The sequence below is a fragment of the Salmo trutta genome, chromosome 11 (genome assembly GCF_901001165.1).
Source record: "Salmo trutta chromosome 11, fSalTru1.1, whole genome shotgun sequence".
Lineage (NCBI taxonomy): Eukaryota > Metazoa > Chordata > Actinopteri > Salmoniformes > Salmonidae > Salmo > Salmo trutta.
Genome location: NC_042967.1, coordinates 10,953,041 through 10,974,708, shown reverse-complemented (window position 1 = coordinate 10,974,708; position 21,668 = coordinate 10,953,041). Strand labels below are relative to the sequence as shown.

The window sequence follows — 21,668 nt, the reverse complement described above, 5'->3', positions numbered from 1 at the left end:
TGTCTGTCCTCTCTTGTTGTTGGTGGGCGATACGGACATAACTCTGCTCTGTAAATACTCTGTTCATCTCCCGAGTATAAGTCATCTCCTTAATCCTCTTTTTTAAAACCTTGGCAGGGCTTTGTTTTGGAACCCCAGGTAGTTGGTGAACTGCCAAATGTTAATGTAAAACAGTTCCCACATTGTAAGGAGGGACCGGGGTCTTCTTTCCCTTGTGTCATTGTACTGTAATGTACCCTACTGTACTGTACTATACCGTAATGTACCCTACTGTAATGTACTGTAATGTACCCTACTGTACTGTACTGTACTGTAATGTACCCTACTGTACTGTACTGTACTGTACTGTACTGTACCGTAATGTACCCTACTGTACTGTACTGTAATGTACCCTACTGTAATGTACTGTAATGTACCCTACTGTACTGTACTGTACTGTAATGTACCCTACTGTACTGTACTGTAATGCACCCTACTGTACTGTACTGTACTGTAATGTACCCTACTGTACTGTAGTGTACTGTAATGTACCCTACTGTACTGTAGTGTTCTGTACTAGTCCTTGTGCACATCCTCAGCCCGGAGAATCTTGTACAGGACCCAGTAGAAAATGTTAAAAAACAGGAAGGCCAGGGGGAAACCCGCCCGCGATACCGTGTCGATCTTCTTGGCGCGGTCGATGAACAGCTTTCTCATCTCTTCGTGGCTCTTGGCGGCAGGGTCCTTTTTGGGCTGCTGGGTGGGCTGTGGCCCCGCGGCGCCCAGGGTGGTGGCGGTGTTGTTGGTGGCCTTCGGGATGGTGCCATCCTTGACCGCTGTGCCGCCACCGCCGGTCGTGGCGGTGAAGCTCAGGCGGCTCTCCCTCACGTCGTCGTCCTACGAACAGGAAAGGCAGGAGTTAGTTAGATAGGGGTCAGAGGTCAAGGATGAATGAACTCCCCGAACGGGAGCGGACACTCCCCCGATGGACGGCCTTGAGGTGCTCCAGAGAGGGACACTGAAATGTCATCCCTCTCCCTCCATTGATCTTGCTCTCCCTCCTTGTCTCTTCACCATGGTGGATCGCTTGCCATAGCAACAGCAGTAGCAGCAATATGACAGGCTGACTAGGTCTCCCAGCCAAGTACACTTCAGTCTCCCTCCTGCTAACACTCCAAATAAACTTGACTTCAACTAAACTTCCGCCTTTGACTTCATGTTGAGTCAATGCCTATTCTCCCTAACTCAATAAATCTATCAAAGTGCAACATGAGCATGGAGTGATTTGTGCGTCATGAGACCTTGCTTAAAACATCTAGTCTATTATTGTTTTTATAACCCATAATGCCTCTGGTATTATGCTAGGACACACTCCTCTCTCTCTCTCTCTTTCAAATCTACTCATTCCTGTACCCTTTAAAGTTGTCACCACTCAAGCGTCCCCCTGGCCTTTTCCTTCAAATGTCAAAACTAGGGTCGAAAAAAGGGCTCAGAACTGGAAATTCTCTTTAAAAAGCAATTGACATCATATGAATGAAGGGGTATTACCTTTGGCCAACGCACAAACAAAGCCCTGCATGTGATAGTTTTGTTTGACATGCCCAATATGGAAATTATTTCAATGGAATGAAAACAGAATCAATTTGAGTTGAGCAATAATGTTTCCATGAGCGAATTCACAATGAACAACAAATGTTGACATGAGGGAAGAATAAGAAAGCAGGAAATGTTGTGGTATTTTCCTTGTTTCCAGGCTGAAATGCAATTTCTGCAGAAATGCATTTGGATAGGGAAATAAAAACAAACATCAACACCAACTGAAAGGAACAAGGAACTGGGAGTGAAAACAGTGAGTGTGTGTGTGACAAGTTGACAACAGGCCATTATGACATTGAACACATTATGAAGAATAATGGAAGGCCATTAGTGTAATGAAGAAAGTCCCAGAGTCAATGAGTCACCACACCAGCATTGTGAGTCACATTATCCTTAAAGGGATACTTTGGGAATTCGGCAATGAAGCCCTTTATCTACTTCCCAAGAGTCAGATGAACTGGATACCATTTTTATGCCTCTGCGTGCAGTTTGAAGGAAGTTGCTACTGTAACTGGCGTTAGCACAATGACTAGACTTCTATGGCAACATTTAGCATGCTAGCGTTTACCATAGACATCCAGTCAGTAGTTAGCATTGGCTCGCAAAACCACCTCCAACTTCCTTCACACTGGATGCTGAGATATAAAAATGGGATCCACAAGGTCATCTGACTCCAGGGAAGATTTAATTGCCACACATTTTTACAACACATTCTCTTCGATGAAATACCGTGTGTATGTGACAAATACATTTGATTTGATTTGATTTGAAATACTGTAAAAAATGTATGCTTCTATGCTGTCTTTGTTTAGTCCTCATACTGAGGTGTGAAAATCAATATGGATATGGAGAGACCACCGACAACGACAAACAGCAGAGGAACAGTGCACAACTACAAGAAACACAAACATACAAACTTATGACCAGATGGAGTGTGGGGTTCTAATAGCTGGGTTCTAATGTTCTTTACCCTGTCAGAGGAATAGTAGATGTGGCCCATAGATCCATATATGGGCGTATCGTTGTTTCTCAAACCATTAATACGTCTCAATGACTCAGCCAGCTCATTGGGATCAATGGAGTGATCCTCATCACCATTCTTTCATCACAGGAGAAGCATGCAAACGGAAAAGATAAACAAACAAACAAACAAACAAACTAAAATGATGATGAGAGTCACGCAATATAGAGGAATTCACTGTGGATATGCCTGAAACACTGTGGATATGCCTGAAACACTGTGGATATGCCTGAAACGCCGTGGACATGACTGAAACGCCATGGACATGCCTGAAACGCTGTGGATATGCCTGAAACACCGTGGATATGTCTGAAACACCGTGGATATGCCTGAAACGCAGTGGATATTCCTGAAACGCCGTGGATATTCCTGAAACGCCGTGGATATGCCTGAAACGCGCTATGTATATGCCTGAAACGCTGTGGATATGCCTGAAACGCTGTGGACATGCCTGAAACGCTGTGGATATGCCTGAAACGCTGTGCCTGAAACGCTGTGGACATGCCTGAAACGCTGTGGACATGCCTGAAACGCTGTGGATATGCCTGAAACGCTGTGGATATGCCTGAAACGCTGTGGACATGCCTGAAACGCTGTGGATATGCTTGAAACGCCGTGGATATGCTTGAAACCCTGTGGATATGCCAGAAACACATGAAAATAGACAAGAACATCAAACAAGAAGGTGAATCAAAACGAAAGTTGTGCCATGCTTTAAGAAACTGGGCGAGGTGAAATTGAACATAACATAATTGTTTTGTGTGTGTGTTGGTATTTGACTTCTAGACAAGTTGGTTACCTCAAGTTAGTTAGAGAAAGGCTGAGCCCTGCATGTTTGAATTGACAATGACCCCTATCCACGTACTACACTTCAGAGTGACTTTTTCCTCCTCTTGGTTACAAGCAGTGATCATTCATCTTTATCTCATCGTGTTCTATCTCAATTTCCCTCCATCTCTTTGATTTTATTGGCCTGAGTATTCCCTTGGTAAAATCCACACAGTATAAAGCAAATGGACTCTTCCCCTGGTACAGAGAGAGGCAGTCTTTTTTTGTATGTCTCCATTTTGTATTAATGGATGAGGGATAGGAAGAAACACAGACATCAGCCAAATGTTGAGACACTGACCCGTTCAGGAAGCTTTGTAGTAAACATGTCAAAGTAAACATTGGAGGTTTTATCCTTGGTGCACGACAGGTTGGTGTAGTAACAGTATATGGACACAGGGGAGCAGTGTTGACTCAAAGGTGGATGGTAGAACATGACCTGTTGGGGAAGTTGTTTTGCTGTTGTGCCTCAACTTTTTCTTTGTGTCAAACAAGGCCATGTTGTTTTGCCTAGTCCGAATACAAAGATTATGCTAACTTTCTATAGTCTACTTTCATGAGTAAGAATTTGTTCGCAACTGAATTGCCTGGATAAATAGCTTCAATAGCCTAAATAAGCAAGCCTTTTGACCATAGAGACATGATTTATCTGACCTGGGCCCAGAGTCCAGGCTGGGGCCCGATTTAGTGACAGACAGCGTATAATTGGACTTTTCCGTCTTAATCTTTTAAAATGTCCAAAAGGCCAGAAATCCAATTAACCACAGAGTCAAGGCCACTAAGCCGCCCCTACATCCGTCAAGTCACATTTTTGGCCGACTAATTCCCAGAGCTCCTCTGTCAACCTCATCTTTTGACATTTCTCAACATCCTCAGACAGTCTTCAGACAACATTTCATGTTACACCACTTTCATGGACTTTGACACAACTAGTTGTGGTTTGCTACAGTGCTACAAGCTCTTTACATTAGCAATCCAATATGATACAATCTGTGGTATAAACCCTCAAGGTTTACTCTAAGTATACAGAACATTAAGAACACCTGCTCTTTCCATGACAGAGACTGACCAGGTGAATCCAGGTGAAAGCTATGATCCCTTATTGATGTCACTTGTTAAATCCACTTCAATCAGCATAGATGAAGGGAAGGAGACAGGTTAAAGAAGGATTTTTAAGCCTTGAGACAACTGAGACATGGATTGTGTATGTGTGCCAAGGCAAAAGATGGGCAAGGCAAAATATTTAAGTGACTTTGAACAGGGTATGCTAGTAGGTGCCAGGCGCACTGGTTTGTGTCAAGAAATGCAACCCTGCTGGGTTTTTCATGCTTAACAGTTTCCCGTGCGTATCAAGAATGGTCCACCACCCAAAGGACATCCAGCCAACTTGACACAACCGTGGGAAAGGATTGAAGTCAACATGGGCCAGATCCCTACGGAACGCTTTTGGCACCTTGTAGAGTCACGACGAATTGAGGCTGTTCTGAGAGCAAAAGGGGAAGGTGTTCCTAATGTTTGGTATACTCAGTGTACTGTATGTCTGAGAAGGATATATCTGTGAAGGATAGAATTGCTTGTTTTTATTTGCTAGGTGCTAAAGCATTGAGATATGACTTGTTCATTAGGGCTATGTGACCACTTACTTCAGCCTCAGAGCTCCTTAAGGAACCACATCATAACGGCAATATGAAGTCATTGTTGCACGGAGTTGTTTGTTCACGCTCTGATTCGACGAACGTGTTCTAGATTGGTCTGTAAACGTTACCTTCTTCTTCGTTCTCCGCGGCCGGAGTCTTAAGAGTTCCTTGTGTTGCCTGGAGACGAAGTTGACGGCGGCGTACTCGAGCAGAGCGGAGAATACGAAGAGCAGACACACCGCCATCCAGATGTCGATGGCCTTCACATAGGACACCTACAACACCAGAGAGACAAAGTCACAGTCACACAGTCAGAGAGCAGAGACAGACCGACAGACGGAGACAAAGTCACAGTCAGAGAGCAGAGACAGACCGACAGACGGAGACAAAGTCACAGTCAGAGAGCAGAGACAGACCGACAGACGGAGACAAAGTCACAGTCACACAGTCAGAGAGCAGAGACAGACCGACAGACGGAGACAAAGTCACAGTCAGAGAGCAGAGACAGACCGACAGACGGAGACAAAGTCACAGTCAGAGAGCAGAGACAGACCGACAGACGGAGACAAAGTCACAGTCAGAGAGCAGAGACAGAGCGACAGACGGAGACAAAGTCACAGTCACACAGTCAGAGAGCAGAGACAGACCGACAGACGGAGACAAAGTCACAGTCACACAGTCAGAGAGCAGACAGACCCACAGACGTAGACAAAGTCACAGTCACATAGTCAGAGAAAAGAGACAGACCAACAGACGGAGACAAAGTCACAGTCACACAGTCAGAGAGCAGACAGACCGACAGACGGAGACAAAGTCAGTCACACAGTCAGAGAAAAGAGACAGACCAACAGACGGAGACAAAGTCACAGTCACACAGTCAGAGAAAAGAGACAGACCAACAGACGGAGACAAAGTCACAGTCACACAGTCAGAGAAAAGAGACAGACCAACAGACGGAGACAAAGGAGTTGAGAGAATGAATAGTCTGACATAGTCTGGCAGAATTTCAGAATTTCATAGAATTTCAACTGTGTGGCCAAGTTTGCAGCTTGTTTTATGTTTTCATTTCACAGAGATTGGATTGATGCTGTTACATAATCTGGAGTATGTTAGGAGTATATGAGAATACATAATATGCGTAAATATCAAATATATGTCATGGAGTATTTAGTTGTTTTTATCTTGATACTACCTATACTGTATATGTAAGGTTTTAAAGGCACAAAAACTATATTTGTCTGTGTTTTATATATATTTACACACTATTAGGTTGGAATAATGCTGTGAAATTGTGAAAATTATGATAATGCCCTTTTAGTGTAAGAGCTGTTTGAAAAGACCACCTGGAATTTCAGCCTGTTTAGGTGGGATGGAGTTTTGGCATCCCTGGTGATATCACCAGGCAGTAAATTAGTTAATAGACCAATAAGAAAGAGAGTTCCAAGCCTCTCTGCCAATAACAGCTAGTTTTCAGTTTTCCCCTCCCCACTCAGACCACTCCCACAGTCCTAGCTAAATTCTTGCTTGAGAAATTGCTCTGCTAAGAAGCTATTCTTTTAATTGTTACTCAGAAATGATTTGATATTGGCGGTAACAGCTGCATTGGACCTTTAATATTTAGTCTGTCATGATGTTACCATTTTATTTTTAAAGAAAATCGATATGCAATCACTTATATCATGACGGTGTAAAAACGTCTTCTTGCTGAATACTTAATTAAGTTACGTAACAGAACATTCCATATACTATACTGCATTATTCTTTAACACATACAGAACACTAAATACTACTCAAGGGTAAAAGGACAAGTTAGGTATTTTTTTTATTTAGATTTATTTGAAATTTGACCTTGACAGTAGTCTACAGCCCAGGAGAAAATTGTATCCTCGGTTTTACAGTCAGTCTAAAGATACTGAACTTGTCATTTAACAAGTAAGTGCCAGTATTTTGTTCTTCTACATGGGTAAATCCCAAACATATATACATGGGCCCTTTGGGAGGAGATGTATTAAACCGTACTGAGATGCTCCATATAGAAAGAAATTCTCTGAATACTAGCAGGGGCATTTACATATCTCAGAACATCGCTTATATATAATGTCTTAATGCATATCTCTCTTTAGGTAACTCTTTATACAGTCTATTTGAGATAATTTAGGTGTAAAAAGAGTGTATAAACAATGCAACACATTCAATCTTGTAAGATCTCTGCAATACTTCCCACTGCAAGGGTCCGTTAAGCAAACAGATAAGGTCACCCTGTACCTAGACCATAAATCAACAACGGACAGTCAGTCCTGAAGAAGGGACACCTTTTTGGGCGAGCACAGTGGTGATGCACACAACACACTCTCCTGCAAACCCACACACCCGCATCCCCACTCACACTCTCACACACTCTGCACCCGACCCACCTTAGGTAGAGACGTTCTAGAACCGGAGCTCTGGGTGGTCATGGTGAGCACGGTGGTGATGCCCAGTGCCACCCTAGCGGGCGCGGCGTCCATGTTGATCCAGAAGGAGACCCAGGAGAGGATGACGATGAGGAGAGAGGGGATGTACATCTGGATCAGGTAGTAACCCATCTGTCTCTCCAGGTGGAAACGCACCTCGATGCACGTGAACTTCCCTGTGGGAGGAGGGAGAGACAGAAGAGAGGTGAGCGACTGAGACAAGTGCCGATGTTTTCTTTGTTTCGTATTAAAGTCTGCCTGAATAACATACTTGGAAATGTACAGTGAAAATGTATAGGAGAGATGAGGCATAGTCCTTTGGAGACTATTAGGTTTCTATGTAGACCATATCTTACAAACGTCAGCATTCCTCCTCTCATACACACCGTATACTGTACATGTAAACAAACTGTACACATGGCTTCTCAGAAAATCTCAATTCTAGCAACCCATATAATATGCAAAAGCCCGTGCTGTGGGGGAGTTTAAATCAATCTCCATGTAGTCGGTCCATGCAGCTGTGGCTATCTTGATCATCAAAGCTCAGTGTATGGGCCTCAGATGAAAATGCCAGTCATGCTCTCTGCCTTTGATGCGTCAACGTTTGTCAGATCTCTCCACCATCACACACACAAACACACACACACACAGCCAACCCTCAGTTCATAGGTTACCAGTGCCACACTCAATAGGAAGTGGCCCGATGAAACAGACGCCAGGCTACAAGACTGTTTTTCTAGCATACAGACTGGGATATGTTCCGGGATCCAATAGCATTCAGGAGATTACCACATCAGTCACAGTTTTAATCAATAAGTGCATAGACAATGTCCCCACAGTGACTATAAGAAGGTATCCAAACCCCCAAAAAATGGATTACAGGCAGTATCCACGCTGGGCTAAAGGCTAGAGCTACCGCTTACAAAGAACGGGACACGGACACGGCCCAGACAAGAAAGCTCGCTACGAGCTCTGACGAGACATCAAACATGAAAAAGGACATTATAGGAGGAAGGTGGAATCCTATTACACTGGATCTGATGCTAGTCGTATGTGGCAGGGCCTGCAGATCATAACAGATTAGAAAGGGAAACCCAACTATGAGTTGCCCAGTGATGCAGAACTCCCAAACGTGCTAAATCCCTTTTATGCTTGCTTCGAAGAATACAACACTGAGTTTTGCGGGAAAGCCCCTGTTGTTCCGGATGACTGTGTGATCTCGCTCTTGATGGCCGTTGTGAATAAAAGTTTTAAACAGGTAAACACTCGCAAGGCCGCCGGGCCAGATGGAAAACCAGGGTGCATTCTCAAAGCATGCGAAGTCCAGCTGGCAAGTGTCTTCATTGACAGTCTCAATCTCTCCTTGTCCCAGTCTGTAATTATGCTTGAAAGGCTGGTCATAACACACATCAACACCATCATCCCAGATACCTTACCCACTCCACTTCCTGACAGTCCGTCCCCAGGTGGTGAGGGTAGGCAACAACACCCCTCCACGCTGACTCCCAATACCATTATCAAGTTTGTTGACGACACAACGGTGGTAGGCATGATCACTGACAGCAATGAGACAGCCTACAGGGAGGAGGTCAGAGACTTAGAAGTGTGGTGCCGGGACAACAACCTCTCCCTCACCATCAGTAAGACCAAGGAGCTAATTGTGGACTACAGCAGAAAGAGGGGAGAGCACACCCCCATCAACATCAACAGGGTTTTTGTGGAGCGGGTCAAGAGCTTCAAGTTCCTTGGCGTCCACGTCACTTAGGACTTAACATGGTCCACACACACCTGCACAGTCGTGAAGAGGGCACGACAGCACCTCTTCCACCTCAGGAGGCTATAAGTAATACAGCTGCTCCATCAAGAGCATCTTGACTGGCTGCATCACCGCTCGGTATGGTAATAGCCCCACCCTCGATCGCATGTCGCTAACGAGGGTGGTGCGGACAGCCCAATACATCACTGGGGTCGAGCTCCCTGTCATCCAAGACCTTTGTATCAAGCGGCGTCAGAGGAAGGAAAGACACCAGCCACCCAAGCCATAGACTGTTCACTCTGCTACCTCTGACAAATGATACCGGAGCATCGGCTCTCGGACCAACAGGCTCCGAGACAGCTTCTACCCTCAAGCCATAAGACTGCTAAATAGCCATAGGAATGATAAATAGTTAATTAAATGGTTACCCGTACTATCTTGCACTGACTCTATGCACACTCACAAGACTATACATACACACTACTGTAAATAAACATTCACTCACACACACACCATATGGTACTGCTACACTGTTCTTTTTTTACTCGTTTTATCATCTATCCTGATGCCTAGTCACTTCACCCTGCCTCCATGTACATATCTACCTCTAATACCTTTGTCACGTCCTGACCAGTATAAGGGTTATTTGTTATTGTTGTTTGGTCAGGACGTGGCAGAGGGTATTTGTTTTATGTGGTTCGGGGTGGTGGTTTATTTAGTAGGGTGTTTGATTTATTATGTCCGGGTTTTTGGGTAATGTTCTATGTTTGTATTTCTAGTCTTTTGTATTTCTATGTCTAGTTTATTGGGGTTGGACTCTCAATTGGAGGCAGGTGTTTTCTCGTTGCCTCTGATTGAGAGTCCTATATATGGTTATGTGTTTGGTTTAGTGTTTGTGGGAGATTGTTCCATGTATAGCTTATGGCCTTACAGGGCTGTTTATTCGTCATTGTGTTTCTTTTGGTGTACGTGTTTATTTTGGTTTTTCCTTCTTTCCGTAATAAAAGAAGATGAGTACACATATACCCGCTGCGTTTTGGTCTCAATCCGACGACAACCGTTACAACCTTATTATTATCTATCCTGATGCCTAGTCACTTTATCCTGCCTTCATGTACATATCTACCTCTAATACCTTATTATTATCTATCCTGATGCCTAGTCACTTTATCCTGCCTTCATATACATATCTATCTCTAATACCTTATTATTATCTATCCTGATGCCTAGTCACGTTAACCAGCCTTCATGTACATATCTACCTCAAATACCTTATTATTATCTATCCTGATGTCTAGTCACTTTACCATGCCTTCATGTACATATCTACCTCAAATACCTTATTATTATTTATCCTGATGCCTAGTCACTTTATCCTGCCTTCACGTACATATCTACCTCTAATACCTTATTATTATCTATCCTGATGCCTAGTCACTTTACCCTGCCTCCATGTACATATCTATCTCTAATACCTTATTATTATTATTATTATTATCCATCCTGATGCCTAGTCACTTTACCCTGCCTCCATGTACATATCTATCTCTAATACCTTATTATTATTATTATTATTATCCATCCTGATGCCTAGTCACTTTACCCTGCCTCCATGTACATATCTATCTCTAATACCTTATAATTATCTATCCTGATATCTAGTCACTTTACCCTGCCTCCATGTACATATCTACCTCTAATACCTTATTATTATCTATCCTGATGTCTAGTCACTTTAACCTGCCTCCATGTACATATATTCCTCTAATACCTTATTATTATCTATCCTGATGCCTAGTCACTTTACCCTGCCTCCATGTATATATCTACCTCTAATACCTTATTATTATTATTATTATTATCATCTATCCTGATGCCTAGTCATTTACCTTGCCTCCAATACCTCATACCTCTGGAGATTGATTTACTACTGGTCCTCCCTGTATATAGCTTCATTCTTGTGTCTTTTATTCCTTTTGCTATATAATTTATGTATTCGGCACATGTGACAAATCATTTGACAGGATACATAGACACTCTTACTGATAGTTGTGGCTGCTTGGCGTGATATATTGTTGTCTCTACCTTCTTGCCCTTTGTGCTGTTGCCTGTGCCCAATAATGTTTGTACCATGTCTTGTGCTGCTACCATGCTGGGCTGCTGTCATGTTGTGTTGCTACCATGTTGTTGTCATGTTGTGTTGCTACCATACTATGTTGTTACGCCTTACGTCTCTCTTTATGTAGTGTTGTGGTGTCTCTCTTGTCGTGATGTGTTTTGTCCTATATTTTATTTAGTATTTTTAATCCCAGCCCCCGTCCCCCCAGGGGGCCTTTTGGTAGGCCGTCATTGTAAATAAGAATTTGTTCGAAACTGACTTACCTAGTTAAATAAAGGTTAAAAAATAAATAAATAAAATACAAGGTGAGTGGTCACTTTGCCCAAAGCATGCCCCTGGCCTGTACTTCTACATATGTGATCAGCACATGCACCCAATGCACTCTAGTAAACATATGTACCCAACACACAAATACTCTCAATTCACTAAAATGTATGTATATCCAATGGACTCAAATAAACATATGAACCCAATGCACTGAAATGAATGTATAGAGTCAATGCACTGGAATGAAGCCATTATTTCCGTAAAGTAAACCTCTGACATTTGAGATAATGTATTGCAAAGGATTCCGCCAGCCTCAATATTTCCCTTGAGAATAAATCCCTCTATAATAGTTGCTTTGAAAGGATGAAGTCAGTGGGGTTTGTGAGCAATACAATGCAACAACCCACACAACTTTGAAGAAATGCCTTGCCTACTGTAGTGTTAGTTTACTGTAACCTAACAGACAAGGGCGTCATGCACCCCAAACATCTGATGGGGCACAAAGTACATTGGATGGCTGGTGGGTGATCTGGAGGGGGACAAGGCCCCCCAGTCTGTGAGTTGGTGAATAAAAAAAAAAAAAAACATCCTGAAAACAGAGTTTTCCTGCAATTTACAGCCACACTCATTATACTTAAAGGGAAACTTTGGGATTTTGGCAATGAGTCAGCTCAAGAGGTATGCTTAGATATCTTTATCTACTTTGTCAGAGTTAGATTAACTCATGGATGCCATTTTTATGTCTCGGCATCCAGTAGGAAGGAAGTTAAAGGTAGTTTTAAGAGCCAATGCTAACTAGCATTAGCGCAATGACTGGAAGTCTATGGTATCTACTAGCATCCTAGCAGTTACCATAGACTTCGTCATTGCGTTAACACTGCACTCAAAGACATAAAAATGGTATCTACGAGTTAATCTGACTCTGGAGAAGTAGATAAAGATATCTACAGTGGGGGAAAAAAGTATTTGATCCCCTGCTGATTTTGTACGTTTTCCCACTGACAAAGAAATGATCAGTCTATAATTTTAATGTTAGGTTTATTTGAACAGTGAGAGACAGAATAACAACAAAAATATCGAGAAAAATGCATGTCAAAAATTTTATAAATTGATTTGTATTTTAATGAGGGAAATAAGTATTTGACCCCCTCTCAATAAGAAAGATTTCTGGCTCCCAGGTGTCTTTAATACGGGTAATCAGCTTGTTACCTGTATAAGAGACACCTGTCCACAGAAGCAATCAATCAATCAGATTCCAAACTCTCCACCATGGCCAAGACCAAAGAGCTCTCCAAGGATGTCAGAGACAAGATTGTAGACCTACACAAGGCTGGAATGGGCTACAAGACCATCGCCAAGCAGCTTGGTGAGAAGGTGACAACATTTGGTGTGATTATTCGCAAATGTAAGAAACACAAAAGAACTGTCAATATCCCTCGGCCTGGGGCTCCATGCAAGATCTCACCTCGTGGGGTTGCAATGATCATGAGAACGGTGAGGAATCAGCCCAGAACTACACGGGAGGATCTTGTCAATGGTCTCAAGGCAGCTGGGACCATAGTCACCAAGAAAACAATTGGTAACACACTACGCCGTGAAGGACTGAAATCCTGCAGCGCCCGCAAGGTCCCCCTGCTCAAGAATACAATACATGCCCGTCTAAAGTTTGCCAAAGAACATCTGAATGATTCAGAGGACAACTGGTGAAAGTGTTGTGGTCAGATGAGACCAAAATGGAGCTCTTTGGCATCAACTCAACTCGCCGTGTTTGGAGGAGGAGGAATGCTGCCTATGACCCCAAGAACACCATCTCCACCGTCAAACATGGAGGTGGAAACATGCTTTGGGGGTGTTTTTCTGCTAAGGGGACAGGACAACATCACCGCATCAAAGGAACAATGGACGGGGCCATGTACTGTCAAATCTTGGGTGAGAACCTCCTTCCCTCAGCCAGGTCATTGAAAATGGGTCGTGGATGGGTATTCCAGCATGACAATGACCCAAAACACACGGCCAAGGCAACAAAGGAGTGGCTCAAGAAGAAGCACATTAAGGTCCTGGAGTGGCCTAGCCAGTCTCCAGACCTTAATCCCATAGAAAATCTGTGAAGGGAGCTGAAGGTTCGAGTAGCCAAATGTCAGCCTCGAAACCTTAATGACTTGGAGAAGATCTGCAACGATGAGTGGGACAAAATCCCTCCTGAGATGTGTGCAAACCTGGTGGCCAACTACAAGAAACGTCTGACATCTGTGATTGCCAACAAGGGTTTTGCCACCAAGTACTAAGTCATGTTTTGCAGAGGGGTCAAATACTTATTTCCCTCATTGAAATGCAAATCAATTTATAACATTTTTGACATGCGTTTTTCTGGATTTTTTTATTGATATTCTGTCTCTCACTGTTCATATAAACCTACCATTAAAATTATAGACTGATAATTTCTTTGTCAGTGGGCAAACGTACAAAATCAGCAGGGGATCAAATACTTTCCCCCCCACTGTAAGCATACCTCTTGAGCTGTCTGTATCCTCCTGACTACTTTAAAAAAAAAATGTATTAACTAAATATGCTTCTCTACATCTCTGCTAAAATCTGGGTAAAATATTGAAAATAATGTAAGTCTTATTCAGCACATTTAGTAACTGCTTGCTTTTCTAAAGTCTAACAACCTTGCCAGCAGGCATGCCAGCTAAGATAGTTAGACAAGCTAGCTACTCTAATGTGATTGATAGCCTGAAATGGCTTCTTGATAGCTAGTCATGAGGTTGGGAGATTGGTAACCCATCTGGGCTAGCTGAAACCAACTAAAAAAAAAATAGCTTGGTGGCTAGTAGTATTACATAGAAACAACAACAACAAAATTCCACAAAACATTATGTGTATATTTTGTATTTATTTAAACAGGACAAATCTGAGGGGGCACATGCCCCTGTGCCCCCTATGGGCATGACACCTCTGCTAACAATCACACAGCAATATACTTGAAGCTCTTTGAACAAAGTCACTCTGCTCTCTTTGAAAAGAGTGAGTCTCAAAGCATAGAGATTTGAAAGGGAGAGTAGGAGAGGAGGATAGGAGGTGTGTGAGGCCTCTGCTGCAGCTGTCTGTTTCTTTGCCCTCTGCCACAGAGGCTTGAAAACATATTTGAACAGTGGCAGTCTCTCCTGAAAGACAGAGAGGGAGCGCTCTCGGAGTCTCTGTCTGTTTGTGCACCGTCCCCGGGAGAGCAGCGCAGAGTTAGAATCCACAATCAGCAAACACACAAAGGCAGGCACACACACACACACACACACACACACACACACAACACACACACACACACACACACACACACACACACACACACACACACACACACACACACACACACACACACACACACACACAACACACACACACACACACACACACACACAGGTGTAAAGACACAGCACAGATATAGTATAACTACACATACACACCAGAGGAGGCTGGTGGGAGGAGCTATAGGAGGAGGGACTCATTGTAATTGCTGGAATTGAATAAATGGAACAGAGTCAAATATGTGGTTTCCATAGGTTTAATACCGTTCCATATATTCCATCAGGATAGATAATAATAATAATAAAAAGGTATTAGAGGTAGATATGTACATGGAGGCAGGGTAAAGTGACTAGGCATCAGGATAGATATTATTATTATTATTATTATTAAGGTATTAGAGGTAGATATGTACATGGAGGCAGGGTAAAGTGACTAGGTATCAGGATAGACCAGGGGTGGTCAAACATTTTGGCTCGAGGGCCACATCGGGATTTTGAAATTCAACGGAGGGACGCATTTAAAAAAAATGTTTCGTGGGCCGGATTGAAGTGCCCCCCCTTGCCCTAGACCCACTGAAATTTGCAATAGGTCCACAGACGACGCAATCGCCATCACACTGCACAGTATCCTATCCCATCTGGACAAGAGGAATACTTATGTAAGAATGCTGTTCATTGACTACAGCTCAGCATTTAACACCATATTACCCTCCAAGCTCATCATTAAGCTTGAGGCCCTGGGTATCAACCCCGCTCTGTGCGATTGGGTCCTGGAGTTCCTGACAGTCCGCCCCAAGGTGGTGAAGGTAGGAAACAACATCTCCGCTTCGCTGATCCTCAACATTGGGGCCCCACAAGGGTGCGTGCTCAGCTCCCTCCTGTACTCCCTGTTCACCCATGACTGCGTGACCATACACGCCTCTAACTCGATCATCAAGTTTGCAGACGACACTACAGTAGTAGGCTTGATCACCAACAACGACGAGACAGCCTACTGTATATAGAGGAGGTGAGGGCACTCGGAGTGTGGTGTCAGGAAAACAACCTCTCACTCAACATCAACAAAACAAAGGAGATGATCGTGGACTTCAGGAAACAGCAGAGGGAGCACCCCCCTATCCACATCGACAGGACAGCAGTGGAGAAGGTGGAAAGTTTTACGTTCCTCGGCGTACACATCACGGACAAACTAAAAAGGTCCACACAGACAGTGCGGTGAAGAAGGCGCAACAGCGCCTCTTGAACCTCAGGAGGCTGAAGAAATGTGGCTTGTCACCTAAAACCCTCACAAACCTTTACAGATGCACTATTGAGAGCATCCTGTTGGGCTGTATCACCACCTGGTATGGCAACTGCACCGCCCACAACCGCAGGGCTCTCCAGAGGTTGGTGCGGTCTGCACAACGCATCACCGGGGGCAAACTATCTGCCCTCCAGGACACCTACAGCACTCGATGTCACAGGAAAGCCAAAAAGATCATCAAGCACAACAACCACCCGAGCCACTGCCTGTTCACCACGCTACCAACCGAGAGACTGAAAAATAGCTTCTATCTCAAGACCATCAGACTGATAAACAGCCATCACTAACACAGAGAGGCTGCTTGCTGCATACAGACTTGAAATAATTGGCCACTCTAACATATAGAAATAATGATGTTTACATATCTTGCATTACTCATCCCATATGTATATACTGTATTTTATACCATCTACTGCATCTTGCCCATACCACTCGGTCATTGCTCATCCATATATTTATATGTACATATTCTTATTCCATCCCTTTACTTAGATTTGTGTGTATTAGGTAGTTGTTGTGGAATTGTTATATTACTTGTTGATAGTGCTGCACTGTCGGAACCAATACAATTTGATTTGAAATGGGTGATGGACATCCACAAAATAATACATACCATACAGAATGTACCATATCATACTAATTAGAGTGTCTTGGATTTTCTTACAAAATAATACGAAATGCTCTAAGACCAGGTTGGTGTGTGCCCGTCTGTGTGTGTATGTCCATCTGTGTGTGTCTGTTCTGGACCTTGACAGCACCTTGCCGCTCACAGGCATTAATTGTGACAAGCTGTCAGTGCAGGCATTGGGGTGGACTATGGAGGAATATTTTATTTAAACCAGTTTTGTAAAACAGACTTTATTGTACATGGACCGGATGGACAGAAAGAAACCTCACATTTTTTGTCTCTGGATTTCGGCTCATTTCAGGGATGGTTGACCCTTTGAATCGGACGAGCGAGAAAATTTCCCATGTTATTTTATTACATAAAATGTAATTGTCCTTTAGCTAGGTTAACTATGACTGTGTCCCAAATGGCACCCTATCCATTACATAGTGCACTACTTTTGACCCAAGCTCTGGTCAGAAGTTGTGCACCACATAGGGAATAGGGTCTTTTGGGACAAGGCCTGCCTCACTGATATCTGTACCGTATAGAAACCGTTACTCAGTTCTCACACTAGGACTCTGTAGTCTCTTGAGGAATATACTGCAATAATTCTGAATGAATTCCATGGCCAGCTGGGTTTTCAGGGCCAAATGCCACATGGCCCTTAATGCACTTCTCTAGTCCCATGAGTCACTGCTATAACCTCTACACCACATGACACCGCCCTACAACAAAACACCCACAAACGACTCCTTCTGCTCTCACTTACTCTCTGCTGGGTTGTGATAATATCAAATGTCTTCCTTTCCTTTCATCCTCTTCTCTGACTCTTTCTGCTCCACCGTTCCTTCTCTTTCTGCTCTAGGTCTCTGAGGGAGAGGAGGCATGCAGTAGAGATGTGTGTGTGTGTGTGTGTGTGTGTGTCAGGCCGTGTCTAGACTTGACAGTTCATGCAGCTTTAGTATTCTGATCATGGAATTCCAAACACGTCGTGCATATTCACCTACTTTGAAATGTGTTTACCGTATCCACGGTGTGTCCGGATTCCCTTTTCCTGCGCTATATTCAAATGCCAGTATGTATTCTACAAATGGTGGAATAGGCTAAATATGATAACACAACAACAGACGGCAGTAGCTAACTACTGTAGCAAACTAACCAGCTAACCTCTGTGTCTAGCCAGCAAGCTAGCAAGCAATACTAAAGGGATTGCAAATGGGTTAACATAACTCTAGCCAAACCAAAAATATGTTTAGCTAGCCGGATAGCATTTCCTCCAACGTTATAATGAAAAGGTGTCTCTCGGTCCCAAAACGCACGTTTTCTGGAGACTTGTGAGAGGAGTGCTGATGATGTCGCCCACTGTATGCACTTTCGGTAGCCTGATTGCATCCAGACTGAGGAGAAATCTGTACACAATGCATCCCTGACCACCTTCTGAAGTAGTCAGTCAGATCTGAACACAATCAGACCACAAAGCCACTTTTGTGCATCTAGACCCATCTATTCAATGCCGTCTTCACATTCTGATAGCAGAAGTCGCAAGTAAGTGTTGGGTTGCTTATCTTTCCCCCACCTTCTTTGTTGTTCTTTGATCTTCTATGAGTGTAGACACAACCTCAGTGTACTGATGTGTGGGTATGTGTGTGCGTGCGCATGTACACATTTTACTATTACTGTGAGTTTCCAAAAGCACTCAAAAGAATAGTAAACCAACAAAAATTCAGAGAAGTGAGGACATTTTGCCAGTCTTCACTTGTAAAAATGCTATTTTAGGGTTAGGTTTAGAATTAGGGTTAGGGGTGAGGTTTAGGGTTAGGCTTAGGGTTTGGGAAAATAGAAGTTTGAATGGGAATCAATTGTTGGTCCCCACTGAGTATACCAAACATTATGAACACCTGCTCTTTCCATGACAGACTGACTAGGTGACTCCAGGTGAAAGCTATGATCCCTTATTGATGTCACTTGTTAAATCCAATTCAATCAGTGTAGATGAAGGGGAGGAGACATGTTAAAGAAGGATTTTTAAGCCTTGAGACAATTGAGATTGTGTATATGTGCCATTCAGAGGGTGAATGGGCAAGACAAAAGGTTTAAGTACCTTTGAACAGAGTATGGTAGTAGGTGCCAGGCACACCGGTTTTTCACATTCAACAGTTTCCCGTGTGTATAAAGAATGGTCCACCAACCAAAGGACATCAAGCCAACCTGACACAACATGGGCCAGCATCCCTGTGTATAGTAAGTGTGTGTCTGTATACAGGTATGTATGTGTGCAATCACAACAAGCCAAGGGGTGCAGGCAGTCAGGAAGCTGGGAGGAAAGCATGTAAGCCCCATAGAGCAGCGTTTCTTAAAGTATGGGTCATGACCCAAAGTTGGTCGCGTACCTGTTAATGGTATGTCGCGACATAAATTGATCATTATTTCATTAATTACTGGAATTGATTTGGCCAAGTGCAACTGCGCTCTCGGTTCAGCGCGCTCTCTGCTTAGCAGCGGTCTCTGCTCTAGTTTGGCAGCTGTGCGAGAGGGAGAGGTAGAGGGAGATGCCCTTGTGCTTCGCGGTTTACCGGATCTTTTTTCTGCAGTTTTATTGAAGATCATTTTGAGACCCACACGCTGCAGCGCTGTGGTTCAAGCCACTGGCTTGTTATTCCCACACGCCATCACTCACTGCTGTCATGAAATGGACTCATGCTAGCCACAAGATCTGACTGAGCTCAATCGTCATGAAATGCAAATACAGTGATGACCTTTTGTCTCTTTCATACAAAGTTTGAGGAATAACGAGGAGTGCCCACAATGTGTTTTGTGTGTGGAAGTGCTTAGTAATGAGTCTCCCAAAACTAACAAAACGACAGGTCCTGACCAAACATCCACAGCATGATGGTAAACCCTGGGAGTTATTTCAGAACAGGGCAGAATGCTTCAGGAAACAGTGCTTCGAAAAGTGGAAAAGTAAGTCAACTAACAAGGCATTGTTGTCATTTTATAACCGGTGATGATAAGCAGAAATAAGGGAGTACTATCTATCATAGTATTAGATGTGAGTTTATCTTTCAAACAATCCCCTGGCCTTGTAACGCTACACAGCTAATAGCTAACGTTAGCCAAAGCAAGCTAACTAGCTACTGATAGTGCAACCCTAAGAAACAGTACAGATGGAGATGAAAAATTCAGGCCTACTGTACATTTTACTGTAGAAATTATTGTTGAAAACAAGTTTAGGTTGGAACTGTTGCTGTTACAAGTAATACTTTTTATTTTCAACTGGAATAAACTGATTGAAGCAAGATGCTTTTTGGGGCAAACACTCATACAGTCCTGGGTTGTTCATCTGCAGCAGGAAGTGGTCTCCTGCCTGACTGAGAAAGCAGTAAGATGTTCTAATCCAGTTTGGCATCACATATCCAAGTCGGGGTTCTCAAGTACAGAAACAGTGTCAGTGCTGAGCATGACCTCAGTGATGCACTGTCAAAAACTGAGCCCAGAATAGACATGCTTGTTGAAAACTTCAACCAGCCGCACACCTCTCATTAAGACTGTGTGTATGCGTGTGTGTTTCTGGTCTACATCTGTGTGATGTGATCAATCAGTTTATTCCAGTTCAGAATAAAATAAAAGTATTTTAACAGCAGCAGTTCCAAGCTAGACTTTCTATCAACAATCATTTATGCAGTAAGATGTACAGTAGGCCTGAATTCATCTATACTGTTACTTAGGGTCAAAAAGCCTGTGTGTGTGTTCTGTTATACATCTGTGTGATGTGATCAATCTGTTTATTCCAGTTCAGAATGAAATGATTTATTGTATTTAACCAACCTAGACAGGGATGTAAGAGTGTTTTTAATGGGGAAAAATAAACATGAAAAGATTTCTGGGTATTTCATTGCTTTTTGTTTTTGTATATATTGCATTTTTTGGGGGGCATAATGGCAATGAAATGTACCAATTTTTACATATAGTTGCATATGTTCCTAACTTTGGGTCCCAGGAAAACACAGCATTTCTTATTTGGGTCCCAGGCTGAAAAAGTTTAAGAACCCCTGCCTTAGAGGATAACACTCACATGCTGTACTGTAGTCACCAAGCATAAGTAGCCCCACTGCCTGCTCACACACACATAAAGAGGACACACAGGAAGAAACCAAATAATAAACAGGAAGTGCTGCTGATTCTTCATCCTGATTGGCTTGGCTTGGCCGGTTTTGATGCCTGCCCTCGAATTGCGTGGGTCAATGCCCCTGTGACACCAGCGTGGAGACCCTGTGGCCAGTCAGTTTGATTGACAAGGCTGACTGGTATGCTATGCTAGCCTATGGAGAGTAGTCTATAAGCACGGAACATTGAACCCATCAGTAGAGTACATTTTCTCCGCTCTGTCTCCCTTTTCATAAACACATGTCACACTGGCATTCACCAGAGCCAGACAGAGCACCGCTGTTGCCTCAGTCAGCATCCATTATGACTGGAAAGAATGGAGGAAGTTGGCCTTGGAGTTTAAATGGAAGCTGTCGGGAAACAACGTCTCTCTGGTTGGCCTGGGAGAGTGGTTCAGGCAAACAGAAGAGCATTGACACAGAGGTGTTGAAGAAGAATATAAAGATGGGCTGTATACTGTACAGCAAATCTGCATTCTGGTGCTCTGAGAACGCATGTTTGCAATAGGTTAACGGAGTGAATTTTTATTTATTTAACCTTTATTTAACTAGGCAAGTCAGTTTAACTAGGTGAGTGAAGCTAATGTGGAAGTTAACTTCACAGAGAGTACAATGACCTATAGCCAATGTTATT

General features: G+C 43.3%; 1 protein-coding gene across 2 annotated transcripts in view; it reads right to left on the bottom strand.

Annotated features, from left to right (window-relative positions):
- Positions 1-491: 491 nt before the first annotated feature.
- Positions 492-21,668, bottom strand: part of LOC115202204 (glycine receptor subunit alpha-3-like) — a 99,451-nt gene continuing 78,274 nt past the window's right edge. For both annotated transcript variants that reach the window (XM_029766181.1, XM_029766182.1), the window contains exons 7-9: positions 7,476-7,690; positions 5,190-5,336; positions 492-876 (exon numbers count right to left, since the gene is read on the bottom strand). In XM_029766181.1, the coding sequence (XP_029622041.1) occupies positions 556-876; positions 5,190-5,336; positions 7,476-7,690 (683 nt within the window). In that variant the 3' untranslated portion in view covers positions 492-555. The remainder of the gene's footprint in view (positions 877-5,189; positions 5,337-7,475; positions 7,691-21,668) is intronic.